The sequence below is a fragment of the Brienomyrus brachyistius genome, chromosome 1 (assembly GCF_023856365.1).
Source record: "Brienomyrus brachyistius isolate T26 chromosome 1, BBRACH_0.4, whole genome shotgun sequence".
Lineage (NCBI taxonomy): Eukaryota > Metazoa > Chordata > Actinopteri > Osteoglossiformes > Mormyridae > Brienomyrus > Brienomyrus brachyistius.
In genome coordinates, this window is record NC_064533.1 from 32,861,465 (window position 1) to 32,881,558 (window position 20,094).

Genomic DNA, 20,094 nt, shown 5'->3' on the forward strand with positions numbered 1-20,094 from the left:
ATTTTACCAAGATATTTGGTAAAAATGCATTTTACTTGCTTATTCACTGTTATACGTTTAGCACATTTTTTCTTTTATTTTGCCAGAATATGTCAATATTTTGTCCCACATAGAAAATAATTTTATGTTTTATATTTTACTCTGGACTCTTACTGAGCATCCAGTTCCCTTGTTTGCCTGTCAGTTAATTAATAAAATCCTAAAATTAAGATTAATTTTATTAATCCCAGGGAGAAATTCTGATTCATATAGTTCACAGACAAACATACATACTGTATAGTGCCAAACAGACGAGATGTAAAAACAGCACACATGTAGTGCAAACCAGGTCTTAAAATCACACAAATATATGTAAAAAACAGACTGAGATACTTAGAAAGCATCTAATGCATCGTCTTTGCAGGTAGCTGCTTGTTGTACTATTTACATCCTTCGTTTCAACTTCCCTCATTGTTAAATATCATGTACTTTGCCTTTGTTTTAACATTTTAATATCGTGATCATAATTGAAAAGACAAGTCTTTCATACAAGATGCTGTACGGTTTTAATTTACATCCTTTTTCTGCTTTTTTTTTTTGTTCTTCCCCAATGATTCTGGTGCCGGGCAAGTTCCCTAATCTCAGGCACAGGGTAAGCCCTGCAGTGCTGAGAGCTGAAGCTGAGCTGCTATTTCAGACCCACATCTTTCAGATCTCGACTTCAGAGCCAGAGTTTTATTGGCTTTGCATGGTGGTAAAATGGGCTTCAACCTGTTTAAGAGTTCCCCGGTTTAAGATATCTGCATTTTTTTGCAGCTTTTTGAGATTCTCTTGTCATTTGTTTTTACAAATAATCCGATTACTTTTTCATGTAGGGAAAAGAAACAGAAAATCCAGGACATTCGGAGGAATGTGAAGGATGCCATAGTGGTGGGTTCCTTTGGAAATTTCCTGTGGAAGCGTTCCCAGTTTCCTATGCTTACATATTTGCTGAATTACAAATCACAGGAGAATAGATTCTGACTCGGTGTTGATACATCGCTTAACAATTTTCATCTTTTTTTCCAGACTATAGTATCAGCGATGAGCACTTTAATACCCCCAGTTCTACTAGCCAACCAAGGAAACCAGTTCAGAGTTGACTACATCAGAAGTATAGCTCGCCATTCTGACTTCGACTACACCCAGGTGAGAGACCAGGCAGTTTTCATTCTACCTTTGACATGTACGGATCCTTCAATGCATTTAACATATGGGCACATTAATCATTATGAGGCACTGAGGACCAACCCATGACCATAGAGCCGTAATGTAATACCAAAGCCAAATCAGTGTAGGATGTTGTGTTTTGATGTGAAAGGTAGTGTTAATATATTAATGTTCTGCGAAGCTGTGGACGAGGGTTTTCTTTCTTTTACAACCACAGGAGCTTGTCTCTGATGTAGACTCTGCTTTGCTCACCAGAGTGATCTTGTCTTGTCTTCCCACCGCTTGGGTGGTTGAGGGTGGCAGCAAGCCGAGCAGCTCAGAGCAGACCTCTTGCTCCATGGTCACAGACTGTAGCCTTTTCTGAAGGATCCTCAGATGTTTCCAAGTCAACTGGGAGATATAATTCCTCCATCATGTCCTGGGTCTGCCTCAGTGGAACATGCCCAAAACATCTCCCATGGGAGCTGTGTAGGTGGCATCAGACCACCTCTGCTGTGACTCTGTCTTGAGGTCCCTCTGAATCTCTGAACTCCTCGCCCAGTCCAGCAGCCCTGTGGAGGAACCTCATTTCAGCCACTTCTATTCATGACTTTGTTCTTTTGGTCATTACCCACACTATGTGCATTTTATATAGTTTCATTTGAATTTGACGTATTCAACAGACATCAGAACAAACAAATTTGTGTTTAACTTTGATGTCTGAGATGCAGTTATCATATTGTCATGGAAACGAGTAATTCTACCAGTGGCTTGTTTTATATAGACTTGCAGGGTTGGGTCTGGAAATTGCTTCTAAGAAAGCTCCTTAGGGTGGCAAGCCTTCCATGGTTGTGAGCAGGTCTGGTCAGAAGAATGTCATCCAGAGTGTGACGGATCCCCAATGTATGTACGTGATAATGACGGGGTCATTTCTGTGTATTAATGCTTTCTCAGTAAACTGGGCCTCACGATCCTATGCAGGATAAGTGGGGACAGGATGGATAGATATACTGGTTAATATGGGAATATTATTATATACGGTATATAAAATAACATATGGAACTGATCACATTCATTGTAAATGATGAGGATGATTTTGAAGAACCTGTGATTTGGTTTACGTGTAAAGCTAATGGTGGTGATGATTATCACAAAGGGAATTTTCTACAGCCTTTATTATTGGTCATGTACAGAATATGAAGGGTATAAATTAAAGAGAAATATTTATGTCTAATTATTGTGCATAATACAATTTTTAAGTTAGTCTGAGTGTAAGTGGTATACTATAAACATTACCTGTTTAATATACTGTGTGCAGCTAGGCTGCTAATAGTGTGAATGCTAGCAGATATTATGAACCAGTTTGGTATCCGTTAAGTTACACAGTGGTGAATATGTTATGCTACTTGGTGGCAGTTTGCTATGCATTTTGCTAGACAGTGGCCAATCGTGCTGGGCAGTAAAACCAAAAATGATCGCAGTATTTTTTAAGATTCTCGCGGATTCAAGGTATATCACCGTATTTTATTTTTTCCCCCCAAGTTTACCCATACCGCAGCAGTGTTTACATCAATACAATACGTTTACGAAAATTTTTAAAAAGGTGTTTTTATTAATTACAAAAAATTGTCTACATTAACTTGACGTTTAGCCGACATTTTATTAGATTATTATTGAATATTCAGCTCTATACATGTTTTAGTCATTATAACCGTGTACTTAGCTTGATAAGAATTGTTTAACTGACATGTTTTATTAGATTAATGATGAATCTTTAGCTAGATAAACATGTTTTAATGATTATTACCAGATATCTAGCTTGGCAACAACACGTTTGCTTAACTGGCTTGATTTTAATAATTTTTACCGTGATAAATTGACATTATTCGGAATTTAGTTTTACTAATATGCATTTAATTGAAGACATATTTATATTACTTTTAATACAAGTTTTCAGGCACGGACTGAAGCAGTAACTATAAATTTTATGCTGAGCAGTTTTATATATGGAGAACTGTGGCGTTATAAAGTTATAACTGTTAGTAACAGGAGTCCCCTCTCAATGAACTTTGCACAGTGATCCATAGCACTTCTAGCAGCAAACAATAATATGTAATTTGCTGTCTGTTGAAGCATTACAGCTATTGTTTCAGCTATGCTGCATTATGGTGGTATATGACAAATTCATACCGCGCAAGAAATTAAAAACAGCATACTACATGAACCAGCATACTGCCCAGCACTAGTGGCTAATACGTTATGCTACACTGCGGGAGTTTGCTGTGCATTATATTAGATGGTAGCTAATATGTTATGCTAAATAATGGCAGCTTGTTGTGTGTTATGCTACATAGTGGCTAATACACAGTGCCACACATTAAGCTAAATGGTGATAGTCTGCTGTGCACTATGGTACACGGTGGCTAATATGTTATGCTACATGGTGGCAATTTGCTGTGAATTATACTACACGGTAGTACGACGGTATTTTTTTAAAGCATGACTGGGCGTTTACCACATTTTAGTCATCGCGCCTATCCGCAACCTTAATAACAGGCGGCTAACGTTTTTGTTGGCTAACTTATAAACTGCTAATGTTAAGGTGTGTGCCGGCCAAGTTAACATTTTTTACTAGTGTTTAATAGTTCAGTGTTGCTAGAACCCGAGCTTTACTGAGTTCGCGAAATTTGTCATCAAGACCAAGATGTCGGTCTTTAAGATGCTTCATCAAGTTTGGCGTGCTACTTACCTCGTCGCCAGAACTTTGTAGCACTGCCTGCCTAAAGCAGTGGTTCTCAAACTCGGTCCTCCACTACTGATTACCTGGATCAGGTGTGTTCAGTCAATCAGAAGCTGAAAGACAACTGGGACTTGTATGTGGGGCAGGGATAGCAGGAAAACAATAAAGATAGTGGGTCCTGAAGACCGAGTTTGAGAGCCACTGGTATAGAAGCTTATCGACATCCTTAGCCTTTCCATGCTCGTCTGCTAAATACTTTCAAACGGCACTTTTGTGTGTGTGTGTTTTTTTTTTTTACTAAAGCAGCTTGCGAAGTGCCTTCAACTGCAGCACATACTATGTTCGACCAACTCGGTGTGTGTGTTATTGTTAAGCAGCGCGAACACGTTCAGCGGCTATGGAGGGGAGGAGCTGTGCGAGTGTGTGCGTGCGCGCGTGCCTGTGCTTTAGTGGTGCCGCGTGAAGTATGGCGAATGAGGCGAAAACCGCACTATTGGTATCAATAATGGTGAAAATGCGTGTCTAATAAGATATTAATTTTCATATCGATTAATATCTGAGAATCGATTTTTGACAACCCCAGTGTCTCATTATTTTAAAGTCCAGCGTCAGCTGTATCTTCCGTTTCTGATCTTTCGCGGTACATTCTTAGCTGTCTGCAGTGAAAAAGGTCCCCCCTTAAAAAGTTTCCAGCTGCGCCACTTTCCGAACGTTGTGTAGGCTATTTAAACCGGTATCGCAGTAAAATAAAAATTCATTTCATAACAATAAAAAAGCGGTTTTCGGTATGAACCGGTATACCGCCCAGCACTACTACAAGGTGACTTGTACATTATGTATACCAGGAACACGACTGACAACCACTGTAAGTAATGGCAGTTTGCTGTGCACTATGCTACACGGTGGCTAATACATTATGCTAAATGATGGCAGTTTCCTGTGTGGTATGCTGCATATGGTAGCTAATACATTGTGCTGTACAGTTGCTAGTATGTTGTGCTACATGCATGGTGCCAGGTTTCAGTGTTTTATGCTACACAGTGGCTAGTGCATTATGTTACACGACTGCTAATAAGTTGGCTAAAAAACTACACAGTGGCATTATGCAGTGCATTATGCTAGACATTGGCTAATATGTTTTGCTGTATGGTGGCAGTTTGTTGTACGTTGTGCTAGCTAATACATTGATGGTTAATTTATAGTTACATGGTGGCTAATATGGCATGCTGTACAGTGGCTACATCCAGTAAGTAGAATCATCGAAATGGTTCGCCTATTTCTATGGCTCAGATCACAGTTTGAATCAGGATCATTTTCTCAGGGCTCTTAGTGGTGTAATAACATTGACTTTGTTCCAATGACTGAACAAGGGGAGGAGGGATGCAAACATCCTGGGATTTATTGCCTTAGTTGCCCACAGCATAATGCTTTAAGTCAGGAAACTGTGAGCTATTGGCTGTCGGGGCAGAGGATCACAGTGCTTCTCCAATCAGGGCTTAGCCATAGCACACGGCCAGTAGGATTGCAGCATTGAGGGTAAGGCAGTTTGGCTGGACCTGGGGATTTCACATGGCGTCCAGCTGACACTAGCAGATCCTGAAGTGCTGACAAACAGAAATGGCGCCAGGCAGCTCCATTGGGGCTGGTGAGCTGTGGAAAGGCACACATGCTTTTCTCTGTGCTTCCAGACCATTGGGAAGTATCACCAGAGCAGAAATCATGGGGAAGTGTCCGCATGATTACGTCTCTGTCAACGTGAATTCAACATGAATTCAGCAATGTTTTACATCATCTGGGTTACCTTCACTGAGTGACTCATTAACGTTTCACATCTTAGTCAGGGTCATGAGGAGCTTGGAGCTTATCCCAGTGTGCACTGTGCTGCTATTCAGGATAAGTGAATAACGGTTGCAGTACAATATACCCAAATGACTGACAAAGCGATATCAGTGATAAATCAAAACATTCATCCATCCATTTTCTGAAACCACTTATCTTATTCTGGGTCATAGGAGTCATAACGTCATATCTGTGAAATCAAATTTATTTGCTGAATCCATAATGACGAGTATTAAGTCACTGCTAGTCTATTGAATTCTGGGTAATAGTAAACAGAAGTGGAAATTTCAGGTCCAGAAAGTAAAAATCCAGACCAGGATTTTGTTTCAACCAACCAAATGAGCATGAAGAGGCCCTGTCACAGAGTACACAGCTGGTTGGTTGAAACAAAATTATGGTCTGGATTTTTACTTTCTGGACCTGAAATTTCCACCTCTGATAGTAAGTATGAATCTTGTTCTGCTCTGACCGCTTTCAGTCATGTGTGTGAACATCATATTCACTTCTAAAGGCCCATCATCTACCAGCAATTTGCCAAATAATGGTGCATTATTAAGGGAGGAATGTACCACAGAAGACAATAGGAAGATCCGTTTTAACTGTCAGATAACATTGCAGACTCGTGGAAAGGTAGGACCCCAGCGATCCACATGCAGACTGGAAAAGATTCAGATGGAAGCTTGTATGTGAAGTATATTAAACTTTAGTAAGGTGGTAGCTGCCTCTTGGTCTCTTCTGCAACTGCTTTGACCTGGTTCACCTCCTGTGAGATTTTCCCAAACTTAAAGAAAATGCACCGTAAAATATATATGTTCAGAGAAGTGTTAAAATGTGAATGAGTATTCTTTTAGACCCTTTGTGAGAACTTGGGGACAATGGAGAGGTATCGTACAACCCCACCCTCTGTGCTGTTTTGTGATCACCTCCATCATCCCTGAGGAACTGAGGTGCCTTTAACATGTAATGAGATTGTGCATCTCCAGCTTGTCTCTTGCCTTTGTGTATATGTGTGGATTATGTTTATATTACATTGTGGGGACCAAATGTTCCCCACAATGTAATAAAAAACCTGTCATTTTGACGTTGTGGGGAGGATTTTTCAGGTCCCTACAAAGATTTGTGAATGCAATCAAAAAAATAAAAATGCCAAAAATGTTGTGTTTTAGTGGGGTTAAGGCTGTCATGTTAAGATTAGGGTTCCCCATAGAAATGGATTGGGAGTCCCCACAAAGATATATATTACAAACCTGTGTGTGTGTGTGTGTGTGTGTGTGTGTGTGTGTGTGTGTGTGTGTGTGTGTGTGTGTGTGTGTGTGTGTGTGTGTGTGTGTGTGTGTGTGAGGCAGGAAGGGTCTGGACTTTAATAAGAAGTGGCAGAGAGATGGATTGCTGGTTTATCCAATAGCATGTAGCAAACACCCTTTATATTTTGTTGGCACAACTGCAACATAGAACTTATAGTGCTCTTGAAAATGAAAATAGATGCAATCAAAACAGATGCAAATTTGCATTCTTGTTGGAAGAATACATTAGAAAACCCCGATGAAGAGAACAATCTTGGAACCACGTTTTCTCTTGCCCGGTCGCGGGTCACCGGGGCCCCCCCCCTGGAGCCAGGCCTGGGGGTGGGGCTCGATGGCGAACGTCTGGTGGCCAGGCCTACACCCATGGGGCCTGGTCGGGCACAGCCCGAACAAGGCACGTGGGTCCCCCCTCCAATGGGCTCACCTCCCATGGGAGGGGCCATAGGGGTCGGGTGCGAGGTGATCTGGGCGGCGGCCAAAGGCGGGGACCTTGGCGGTCCGATCCTCGGCTGCAGAAGCTAGCTCTAGGGACATGGAATGTCACCTCTCTGATGGGGAAAGAGCCTGAGCTGGTGCGCGAGGTTGTGAAGTTCCGGCTAGATATAGTCGGACTCACCTCGACGCACGGCTTGGGCTCTGGAACCAGTCTCCTTGAGGGGGGTTGGACCCTTTTCCACTCTGGAGTTGCCCGCGGGGAGAGGCGCCGAGCGGGCGTGGGCATACTTATTGCCCCCAGGCTGGGTGCCTGTACATTGGGGTTTACCGCAGTGGACGAGAGGGTAGCCTCCCTCCGCCTTCGGGTGGGGGGACGGGTTCTGACTGTTGTTTGCGCTTATGCGCTAAACGGCAGTTCAGAATACCCACCCTTTTTGAAGTCCTTGGAAGGGGTGTTGGAGAGCGCTCCTCCTGGGGACTCTCTTGTTCTGGTGGGGGACTTCAATGCTCACGTGGGCAATGATAGTGAGACCTGGAGGGGCGTGATTAGGAGGAACAGCCCCCCCGATCTGAACCTGAGCGGTGTTTTGTTATTGGACTTCTGTGCTCGTCACGGATTGTCCATAATGAACACCATGTTCAAGCATAAGGGTGTCCATATGTGCACTTGGCACCAGGACACCCTAGGCCGCAGTTCGATGATTGACTTTGTAGTCATGTCGTCGGATTTGCGGCCGCATGTCTTGGACACTCGGGTGAAGAGAGGGGCGGAGCTGTCAACCGATCACTAGCTGGTGGTGGGTTGGCTCCGCTGGTGGGGGAGGAAGCCGGCCAGGCCTGGCAGGCCCAAGCGTATAGTGAGAGTCTTCTGGGAATGTCTGGCGGAATCCCCTGTCAGGGAGAGTTTCAACTCCTACCTCCGGCAGAACTTCTCCCATATCCTGGGGGAGGCGGGGGACATTGAGTCAGAATGCTCCATGTTCCGTGCCTCCATTGTGGAGGCAGCTGACTGGAGCTGCGGCCGTAAGGTGGTCGGTGCCTGTCGTGGCGGCAATCCCCGAACCCGCTGGTGGACAGCGGTGGTAAGGGATGCCGTCAAGCTGAAGAAGGAGTCCTATCGGGCCTTTTTGGCCTGTGGGACTCCAGACGCAGCTGACAGCTACCGGTAGGCCAAGCGGGATGCGGCTTTGGCGGTTGCTGAGGCAAAAACTCGGGTGTGGAAGGAGTTTGGCGAGTGTTAGCTGCTGAAGCTTTAATAAGAAGTGGCAGAGAGATGGATTGCTGGTTTATCCAATAGCATGTAGCAAACACCCTTTATATTTTGTTGGCACAACTGCAACATAGAACTTATAGTGCTCTTGAAAATGAAAATAGATGCAATCAAAACAGATGCAAATTTGCATTCTTGTTGGAAGAATACATTAGAAAACCCCGATGAAGAGAACAATCTTGGAACCACGTTTTCCCTTGCCCGGTCGCGGGTCACCGGGGCCCCCCCCCTGGAGCCAGGCCTGGGGGTGGGGCTCGATGGCGAGCGTCTGGTGGCCAGGCCTACACCCATGGGGCCTGGTCGGGCCCATCCGGTGGCTCCAGGCGGGAAAGCGGTGTAGCATCAACACTATTTATGGTGGGGATGGTGCGCTGCTGACCTCAACTCGGGATGTTTTGGGTCGGTGGAAGGAATACTTCGAAGACCTCCTCAATCCCACCGACACGCCTTCCGGTATGGAAGCAGAGTGTGGGGACTTGGGGGTGGACTCGCCTGTTTCTGGGGCGGAGGTCACTGAGGTGGTCAAAAAGCTCAAGGCTCTGGATGCTGTGGGGCTGTCCTGGCTGACACGCATCTGCGGCATCGCGTGGACATCGGGGGCAGTGCCTCTGGACTGGCAGACCGGGGTGGTGGTCCCCCTCTTTAAGAAAGGGGACCGGAGGGTGTGCTCCAACTATAGGGGGATCACACTCCTCAGCCTCCCTGGTAAGGTCTATTCGGGGGTCCTGGAGAGGAGGGTCCGCCGGATTGTTGAACTTCGGATTCAGGAGGAGCAGTGTGGTTTTCGCCCTGGCCGTGGAACAGTGGACCAGCTCTATACTCTCAGCAGGGTTTTGGAGGGTTCATGGGAGTTTGCCTGACCAGTCTACATGTGTTTTGTGGACTTGGAGAGGGCATTCGACCGTGTCCCTCGGGGAGTCCTGTGGGGAGTGCTCCGGGAGTATGGGGTACCGGGCTTCCTTTTAAGGGCGGTTCGGTCCCTGTATGATCGGTGCCAGAGCCTGGTCCACATGGGCGGCAATAAGTCGGACTTGTTTCCGGTGAGGGTTGGACTCCGTCAGGGCTGCCCTTTGTCACCGATTCTGTTCATAGCTTTAATGGACAGAATTTCTAGGCGCAGCCAGGGCGTTGAGGGTGTCCGGTTCGGTGACCTCAGGATTAGGTCTCTGCTTTTTGCAGATGATGTGGTTCTGTTGGCCTCATCGGACCGTGACCTTCAGCTCTCACTGGAGCAGTTCGCAGCCGAGTGTGAAGCGGCTGGGATGAGAATCAGCACCTCCAAATCCAAGACCATGGTTCTCAGCCGGAAAAGGGTAGAATGCTCTCTCCGGGTTGGGGATGGGGTCCTCAACCAAGTGGAGGAGTTTAAGTATCTCGGGATCTTGTTCACGAGTGGGGGAACGATGGAGCGGGAGGTCGACAGGCGGATCGGTGCGGCGTCAGCAGTCATGCGGGCGCTGCATCGGTCTGTCATGGTGAAGAGAGAGCTGAGCCAAAAGGCAAAGCTCTCGATTTACCAGTTGATCTACGTTCCTACCCTCACCTATGGTCATGAGCTATAGGTAGTGACCGAAAGAACGAGATCGCGGGTGCAAGTGGCCGAAATGAGTTTCCTCCGCAGGGTGGCTGGGCTCTCCCTTAGAGATAGGGTGAGGAGTTCAGTCATTCGGGAGGGACTCAGAGTAGAGCCGCTGCTCCTCTGCATTGAGAGGAGCCAGATGAGGTGGCTCGGGCATCTGATTAGGATGCCTCCGGGACGCCTCCCTGGGGAGGCGTTCCGGGCATGTCCCACTGGGAGGAGACCCCGGGGAAGACCCAGGACACACTGGAGAGACTATGTCTCCCGGCTGGCCTGGGAACGCCTCGGGATCCCCCCAGAGGAGCTGGATGAAGTGGCCGGGGAGAGGGAAGTCTGGGCTTCCCTGCTGAGACTGCTGCCCCCGCGACCCGACCCCGGATTAAGCGGAAGATGATGGATGGATGGAGAATACATTACTGAATTTTTGGTTCATTTTTTTGCTTCCATGAAAGGCAGGATTTAACATCACATCATTAGGCACAGTGATATTATTAACCGTTGCTTACTCACGCTTAGCTCACCATTTTATGAAGCAGCTACTTAAATAGTAAAGTTTTCTTATATAAAAATCTCTGAAATGTGGTGGACTGGTAGTCTGTTTGCATGTCAGTCCAAAATAAAGCAAAAAAGGTGGAGCCTAATGGCCATGTTCAGCACAGGTTTCTCAGCCTTCTCTGCGGCTGAAGTGTGTTTTTATGCTTGATTCCAAAGTGTTAGCTGCTGAAGCTTGTAGGGAGATTCCACTATCTGCTGAGAAGATGGGACATGAAGGGATGCATGCCCTGATAACCAGAATGATCTCTGCAGTATCCCATGTAGCCAAACGTGCACAGATGTCTGGGAGCATGAAACTTCAAGGCAAAGTAATGTGTGGGATGGAGGGGATTTCCATGGCAACCAGCTGAATAGGTTTATTTATGGTATAATGAATGAACTCATACTCAGTCCTGTTTGGGTTCAAAAACAGCCTCATAGCCGTGCACTCCACGTGGACGGACACGCTCCTGGAGTGTGACACACGCTTGCCGTGTTCTCCACAGGCTTCCAGCTCCTTAATAAGCTGTAGGCAGCCTGTTTGAAACAGCCCTTTGCTGTATTTTTGTTTTCAGGGTTTGCTGCATTTGTTATGTGACGCTAGTCAGTAGCCATTCAATTTTTATTTTTCACGAGTGCTCTTAGTCCTTAGCTGTAGCCCTCAGTAGACCATGTCTGCTCTCTGCAGCTTGCTGGGAATGCTGTGCCTGCCTGTGTCTTTTGCTATTGGAAATGGGACACATTATCCATTTATCCATCCATCAATCTGTCTTCCTGCTCTTCCTGGTCAGGGTCATGGGGCGAACCCTCTGGATGGAATGCCAGTTCCTTGTCGGGGACATACGTGCACGTAGCTGGGCAGTTAGTCTACCTGCATGTCTTTGGACTAGGCAAGGAAACCTGTACAACATGCAGGTGAATGTGCAGACCCTCCACACAACACGGGGAGAAGGTGCAGACTCCCCACACGACACGGGGAGAAGATGCAGACTCCCCACATGACACGGGGAGAAGGTGCAGACTCCCCACACGACACGGGGAGAAGATGCAGACTCCCCACATGACACGGGGAGAAGGTGCAGACTCCCCACACGACACGGGGAGAAGGTGCAAACTCCCCACGCGACACGGGGAGAAGGTGCAGACCCCCCATACGACACGGGGAGAAGATGCAGACTCCCCACGCGACACGGGGAGAAGGTGCAGACCCCCCACACGACACGGGGAGAACGTGCAGACCTCAAAACCCTCTGAGAGGCAGCTGTTATATTCACCATGTGCCCTGTCCCTAAACAATGTGGTAAATGATGTTTCGTTAGTCGTGTAGATTTATTTTAGCAACAGGCCAGCTGCTTGTGCAGTAAATATCGTGGCTAAAAGCTGTATTAGCACTGTTGACCTCCTAAAATTAGCAGTACACTTTTCCTATTGAGCTACAAAAAACACCCTGGTCCAGTATTGACAAATTTGCATGGTGACCTTTTTCAGAAGTGTTTATTGAGGCTGTCAAGCAGCACTTTTAAGGTTCTGTGAAAATAGGTTCTGTGAAAATAGCTCATGATGCATGTCCCATGAGAAAAACTGAAAGTGGCGTCTTTCCCGTTTTTGACTCTGCCATTCCTAAGGAGCCGAAAATAGCGTCTCCAGTATCTGCTGGATGTTAATGTGAGCACATAAGAAGTACAGTGACTGCCATCCCTGAGGAAATGAAAATGGTGTCTCCAGTCTCTGCTGGATGTTGGTGTGGGCACACAGGAAGCGCAGTGACTGCCATCCCTGAGGAAATGACAATGGTGTCTCCAGTCTCTGCTGGATGTTGGTGCGGGCACACAGGAAGCGCAGTGACTGCCATCCCTGAGGAAATGACAATGGTGTCTCCAGTCTCTGCTGGATGTTGGTGCGGGCACACAGGAAGTTCAGTGACTGCCATCCCTGAGGAAATGAGAATGGTGTCTCTAGTCTCTGCTGGATGTTAGCGCGGGCACACAGGAAGTGCAGTGACTGCCATCCCTGAGGAAATGAGAATGGTGTCTCTAGTCTCTGCTGGATGTTGGTGCGGGCACACAGGAAGTGCAGTGACTGTCATCCCTGAGGAGCTGAAAATGGTGTCTCTAATTTTTGCTGGATGTTAGCGCGGGCAGACAGGAAGTGCAGTGACTGCCTTCCCTGAGGAGCTGAAAATGATGTCTCTAGTCTCTGCTGGATGTTGGCGCGGGCACACAGGAAGTGCAGTAACTGTCATCCCTGAGGAAATGACAGTGGTGTCTCCAGTCTCTGCTGGATGTTAGCATGGGCACACAGGACGTGCAGTGACTGTCATCCTTTAGGCATGACTCTTGCCCACTGAGAGGTTTGCTGTATTTGGTAATCATGTCATGTCAATATTATTTATATCCTGAACAGATGTTTGATTCTTTTTACAGGTGTATGAAATGGTGAATTTCAATAGAAATAGCAGTGAGAATAGATATTAACCAACTGGATGAAATACAGTGTAACTGAGGAAAAAATTAGAAATCAGTCATCATAGAAGTTAAACACAAAGGTTATGGTATAAGCTGTGTACACAGAATTATGGTTATACAAGATACTCTGTGTAATTTCTCTCTAAAGTCCCTTCTTGTTTTCATTTGAGCAGGAGTTCTTTGACCATGCGAAGAAGCTGTGGGAAGACGAGGGGGTGAAGGCCTGCTTTGAGCGCTGCAATGAATACCAGCTCATCGACTGTGCGCAGTAGTGAGTCCCTAACCCACCTTCCTGCTCGCCAGCACCAGCACCTGGGCACCTCTGGGATGGTGACACTATGAGATGATCATGTTTGAAGTCATTTTAACTGCATTATTTAATCCAAGCTCTTTGGGGGAAGGGTGATATTTTGATGTGTAGTTAGTGGGACGCTGACTTGTACGCATCATACTCTCAGTCTGCTTTGACCTTGAGATCCGTGTACCATTCTGGGACAGGAGATCATCCAGCTGGTAAAGAACCTAGTCCTGTGTTTGTATGGGAGCCGGCATGTAAGGGATGCTTTGCATTTACATATATTTACTTAGCAGATGCAGTTATCCAAAATGACGTACACTTGAAAAAGCAGGGTCAACCACTTTCTGGAGGAATTGCAGTTACTGGCCTTGTGCAAGGGCCCAATGGTGAAATCACCCTGCCAGCCATGGGATTTAAACCAGAGAACCTCCCATCACGGACACTGAGCCCCCGTACTGCTTTAGTACACATCCTCTGATCCTTTCCCTGATACTAGAGAAGAATTCTCAAGGTTTACATCATAAAAAGCACAGGACGTGATATTTACTGTAAAGCAGAAACAGAAATGCTGAAATTGACAAATTTTATAGGCAACAAACATGGACCTTTGTCTTAAAATGCAGGCTGATAGATGAAACCAAACTGAATGAGTTCAGGTGTTCAAGAGTTTGTGTGACAGGGCATGTTGGAGCTTCCCCTGTGTGTGACATAGAGGTAATAAAAGCAAATAGGATTAAGAATTTAATTTTAAGGTGATTCAGAGCTTTGAAAGCAGGCCCACATTGCCATCCCCCCCCCCCCCCCCCCCCCCCCCCCCCACTGTGTTTAGCATTTTGAAACCAGGACGTTGGTCTCAGCACAGACTGTATGTATCAGACATCTTTTGCTGTATTTTTGATCTGCAGCACAGCTTTGTGTCAAAATTTCAAATGAATTCTAGGGCAATTAGCACAGTACAAAAAAAAAATCATGATTTACAAAGGGTATAAGTAGTGCGATTATTCAAAAAGATGAGTGTGATGTCCTCCCTGTTAGACTCACTGTGGTGTGCGTGTGGGTTCAGAGCTCCACTGTTGTACTCACTCCAGCCCTTGCTGCTCCAGGGATTTTCAGTGTTAGTTTAAGCAAGAACTTATTCCGGTTACCGTGGCAATTCCTCATCGCTAATCACACAAACTGAAAGCAGCATGTCTGCTTATAGACATTAAACTGTCTACTGAACTTTTTCTCTCTGAGCTTCAGTTGTTTTCATTTATGTGTTCAGTGTTATTACCAGAACGAGGTTCTGTACCCATGTGACAGACTCAGTCTGTAAAAGTCATAGTGTTGAGTGCCAGGCTGCGCCTTGTGAATCACAGAGATGGGACTCTATCTCCTGGATGCGTAGAGGGTTAGTCACTGTGTGTAGGTTATGTTGTTTAATAGGTTAACATGCAGTGTCCATGTTTGGCAGCAATCTAGCTCAAGCAGTATTCAGTGTCACCCTGCCATTTTCTGCTGCTAGGGTACCTGTGTTATGGGACTGTGTGAAACTCTTTAGCCCAGTTGCACTGTGACTCTTAATCCCATCTGCACTGTGACCCTTCAGCCCAGCTGCACTGTGACGCTTTAATCCAGCTGCACTGTGACCCTTTAATCCAGCTGCACTGTGACCCTTTAATCCAGCTGCACTGTGACCCTTCAGCCCAGCTGCACTGTGACTCTTTAGCCCAGCTGCACTGTGACGCTTTAACCCAGCTGCACTGTGACCCTTCAGCCCAGCTGCACTGTGACCCTTCAGCCCAGCTGCACTGTGACGCTTTAACCCAGCTGCACTGTGACCCTTCAGCCCAGCTGCACTGTGACCCTTCAGCCCAGCTGCACTGTGACCCTTCAGCCCAGCTGCACTGTGACTCTTTAGCCCAGCTGCACTGTGACTCTTTCTCAGCTGCAGTTTGACGTTTCCACTTAATCCAGAAGCTGACAGGATATCCGTCTGGTTTATATCTAGTAGAACAATGTTTTATTTAACACTTGTGAAATTTGCAGTGTCTTTTGTCATGTGACTGCTAAACTATTTTGTAAAATTAAACCATATTACTCACTTTATTAGGTATAATTAGCATATTACGTTAAACCAATGTATAAAAATCTTGTCTCTTGGTAAATCTCATTTGAGTTTGACTGTGTAAATAGGGAGCGGAATGTCAGTCAGGAAGCGTTCCTGACAAAGACAAAAACAGCAGAGTGACCAGTCCCATCGTCCGTCATGTACCCCCCTGCCGGGGCCCTCAAACCCTAAACCTGGAACCTGTGTAGACGAGCCGTGGGGGTGGGGCAAGCTAGGCTATTTTTGGATGCGGTGCCAGGGAGCAGGAGCAGCCGGGGAGGGGGGATGGGGGTCACGTGTGAAGGCGCAACGATAGCCAAAAATGTGTTAAACACAGGAAGGTCATGTCATGTGGAGGACATAACAGCACACGCTGGTAGACACATTATCATACATGTTACATGTTAACAAGCATTCTGGCCAGTAGGTCTGTGTGTGAAATGTCACATCAGACTAAACAGTAAATAAACATCATTTACCGCTTGCCTTGGTGCCCCCGAGGGCACACAGTGGCCTCATACCCATAAGGTTGTGGGTTCAATCCTTCTCTAGCTCTGTGTATCTGCAGTTTACTAATATACTGTCCATCAAACAAGAAATAATGTGTCTGAATTAAATTATCATCACATAATAATTAAGTGAAATAGTAGAAATAAAAAAGCAGGTTTGGTTACAGTGTGAGACTGAGTCTGTCTCAGGTAGAGTCTGGAATTTGCATGGAGGGCGGGGGGTAGGTGTAAGCAGGGGTTAGGGGCCTCAGACAGGCAGGGACCAGACGTGTGTCAGGAGTGGTTTATACATCACACCCTGAGCCTGCAGGCCTGTGCATACGTGCAGCATCAAGCCCTCTTTGTGCTCCTAGTGGCAGTTTAATTGTGGTCCCCCGTAAAGACATTGTGCCTCCTGTATCCCTTCATCGTTTGGGACGGGCCGCGCTTGTGGACTCCCAAACCGGTCCTGTTGTTGTAGTGATGAATGGCTCATAATGGGTGGATCAGCGCACTATTCATGTGCTTGTTTGTTTCGGTTCTTTCCTCACATGCAGCCCGTGCGGGGGCAGCGCCGGTGATCATGGTGCACAGACTGGCTATGGGGGGGGGGGGTGCAGTTTGTGTGGAGCTATATTGGAACAGCCAGGCTAAGACACAGGAGAGGTATTGACCCACTGTAAAGGTTTCCATGGGAACCCAGTTGCAGCTAAAAGCAAGCCGGGTCAGAAGAGAGCTCCGTGTGCTGGAAAGATTGTGCGCCCTCTGGAGGCTACTACAATAATGGCAGAAACTAGTAAGGTAACTAACGATTAGGGGTAGGAAATGTATCCTTTAAGACTCCAGGAGGTTTCGTTAGACCTTGTTATTTTTTGGTTCACTATTTTTGTGCAGATTTTGTGCATTAATACTCCAAATTTGGCTGAGATGACAAACATAACATCATTAGGTACAGCTAGCCGGTACCGAGTAGGACCCACTTCGTTAGGTACAGCTAGCCGGTACCGAGTAGGACCCACTTCGTTAGGTACAGCTAGCCGGTACCGAGTAGGACCCACTACATTAGGAACAGTTAGCCTGTACCGAGTAGGACCCACTACATTAGGTACAGCTAGCAAATACCGGGTAGGACCCACTACATTAGGAACAGTTAGCTGGTACCGGGTAGGACCCACTTCATTAGGAACAGTTAGCCGGTACCGGGTAGGACTCACTTTTTTAGGTATAATTAGCAGGTACTGGGTAAGTCCCACTTCATTAGGTACAGCTAGCTGGTACCGAGTAGGACCCAATACCGGGTAGGACCCACTTCATTAGGAACAGTTAGCCGGTACCGAGTAGGACCCACTTCATTAGGTACAGTTAGTAAGTACCGGGTAGGACCCAATTCATTAGGAACAGTTAGCCGGTACCGAGTAGGACCCAATACCGGGTAGGACCCACTTCATTAGGAACAGTTAGCCGGTACCGAGTAGGACCCACTTCATTAAGAACAATTAGCTGGTACCGGGTAGGACCCACTTCATTAGATACAGCTAGCCGGTACAGAGTAGGACCCAATACCGGGTAGGACCCACTTCATTAGGAACAGTTAGCCGGTACCAAGTAAGACCCACTTCATTAGGTACAGCTAGCCGGTACCAAGTAGGACCCACTTCATTAGGTACAGCTAGCCGGTACCGAGTAGGACCCACTTCATTAGGAACAGTTAGCTGGTACCGAGTAGGACCCACTACATTAGGTACAGCTAGCAAATACCGGGTAGGACCCACTACATTAGGAACAGTTAGCTGGTACTGGGTAGGACCCACTTCATTAGGAACAGTTAGCCTGTACCGAGTAGGACCCACTTCATTAGGTACAACTAACCGGTACTGGGTAGGAGTCACTTTTTTAGGTATAATTAGCAGGTACTGGGTAAGACCCACTTCATTAGGTACAGCTAGCTGGTACCGAGTAGGACCCACTTCATTAGGTACAGCTAGCCGGTACGGTGCCTTTCTGCATGCAACAGCTGTACTGTTATTTTCTAAGAATCTGTGTCACACAACCTGAAGAAATACTTTCTCCTCAGGAGATATGTGAGGCTCGTGTTTTCTCTCCTCAGCTTTCTTGACAGAATTGATTCTGTGAGACAGAACGACTATACACCGACAGACCAGGTGCGTGGTCTTATGTGATAGTGTCATCATCGATGTCTTTATCTTGCTAATTTGGAGGTTTGAAAAACACGTATGACATAACAGCTTTTATGGTAGGGGCTGTGAGCTGCACCAGGCTGCTGTGTAAATGTGTTTTTTCACGTCTTCATCCTAGGACTTGCTTCGATGCAGAGTTTTGACTTCAGGGATTTTTGAAACAAAATTTCAAGTAGACAAAGTTAATTTTCAGTAAGTACACTTTCCTTTGACTTTTTTTCCCCCTGAAATTAGCTTAAATATAAAACACGCCATGTTTGGATTAAAACAGACAGATATTGTTATGTCAGACCATTTCAGACTTTTATTTGAATACAACACGAAGCCCCGAGATGGGCTGTTCCCTGCCTTTCACCTGTAGCTTCCAGGATAGACTCCGAAACCCCCTGCGACCCTAAATAGGATAAGCAATTTCAGAAAATGGATGGATGGATGGATGGATGGATGGATGGATGGATGGATGGACAACACAAGTCAAGGTGCAGGCTGTAGGGGGCGCTGTGTGAGGATTGCTGGATCAATTACGCTGCATATGCAGTTGTTTAAACCTGAGCTAAGGCCTGCATGAAAACCAGGTCCCAGCAAAAGCATTTAACTGTGGGAGACTATAGCAGTAACATGTCACTGTGTCCACAAGGAGGCACTGTAGCACTTCATATTAAAAGTATGTATGAAGAATTTGGATATTTGACCAGTACCTTTTACAATATATATTTTTAGTTGTAATATCTGGTGAATATAAACAATTCAAACACTTCAAATTTTTTACAGCATTATAAATATATATAAATAAAGGAGACTATTTTAGTCTGTTTTGCCCTGCTGTAATACTCATGATTGCTGACTAACTGTCTTTGTCTTAGTATGTTTGATGTAGGTGGCCAGAGAGATGAAAGAAGAAAATGGATTCAGTGCTTTAATGGTAAGTGGAGATTGTGATGCTAATGATGAGTCTGTGTGTGGGGGGGGGAGGCTATGTATATATTACGTTGTGTTACAGTTGTGTCCCTGACAAATGAAAATATGAATATAACTAAAGGTACTAGTAGTCTTGCTAGTACCAGATTATGGCTGGGTAGGGGTTATGGTTGTCATTGTTGGGATTAGGGTTTTCCCATACAAATTAATAAATTAATGGACAATCCCCACACAGAAATAAATACAATTTTGTGTGTGTGTGTGTGTGTGTGTGTGTGTGTGTGTGTGTGTGTGTGAGCGGGCCCCATAAGGATAGGTGTACCCGACATGTGCGCGCGTGTGTGTGTGTGTGTGTGTGTGTGTGTGTGTATGTGTGTGCGTACGGATGCCTGCCTACTTTACAGGCATTGCAATCGTTTCTTAAAACAAAGAAATCCACACATAAATAAAATGACTATAATGTTATTGTAGTTCTAAACATGAGAGGTTTACCAACTAATCACAGTCCAGCTTCCCTTTATCCTGGTATTCAGTCGACCCAGACAGCACCTACAGATGTTCTTTCTGCCTTCTTTGTTTTAGATGTTACTGCTATTATCTTTGTTGTTGCGAGCAGCAGTTACAACATGGTAATCAGGGAAGACAACACCACCAACCGGCTACGAGAGGCTCTGGATCTCTTCCGAAGCATCTGGAATAACAGGTCGTCTTCTCGTGTCCTCGGTGTTCTTCCAGTGTTTTCTCAAGCAAGAGGAGCTGATGAACAATAT

General features: G+C 45.9%; 1 protein-coding gene and 1 long non-coding RNA gene across 5 annotated transcripts in view; one reads left to right on the forward strand and one right to left on the reverse strand.

Annotated features, from left to right (window-relative positions):
• LOC125740833 (guanine nucleotide-binding protein G(olf) subunit alpha-like) overlaps positions 1–20,094 on the forward strand; it is a 29,969-nt gene that overhangs the window by 5,513 nt on the left and 4,362 nt on the right. For all 4 annotated transcript variants that reach the window (XM_049012558.1, XM_049012549.1, XM_049012566.1 and 1 more), the window contains exons 3-9: positions 855–909; positions 1,048–1,167; positions 13,507–13,604; positions 18,316–18,370; positions 18,525–18,598; positions 19,270–19,328; positions 19,907–20,027. In XM_049012558.1, coding sequence (XP_048868515.1) covers positions 855–909; positions 1,048–1,167; positions 13,507–13,604; positions 18,316–18,370; positions 18,525–18,598; positions 19,270–19,328; positions 19,907–20,027 — 582 coding nt within the window. The remainder of the gene's footprint in view (positions 1–854; positions 910–1,047; positions 1,168–13,506; positions 13,605–18,315; positions 18,371–18,524; positions 18,599–19,269; positions 19,329–19,906; positions 20,028–20,094) is intronic.
• On the reverse strand, positions 558–4,069 carry LOC125740871 (uncharacterized). Its single transcript, XR_007397795.1, has 2 exons — positions 3,917–4,069; positions 558–1,739 (listed from the first exon to the last, which is right to left on the reverse strand). It is a non-coding gene; the product is annotated as an uncharacterized LOC125740871 (long non-coding RNA).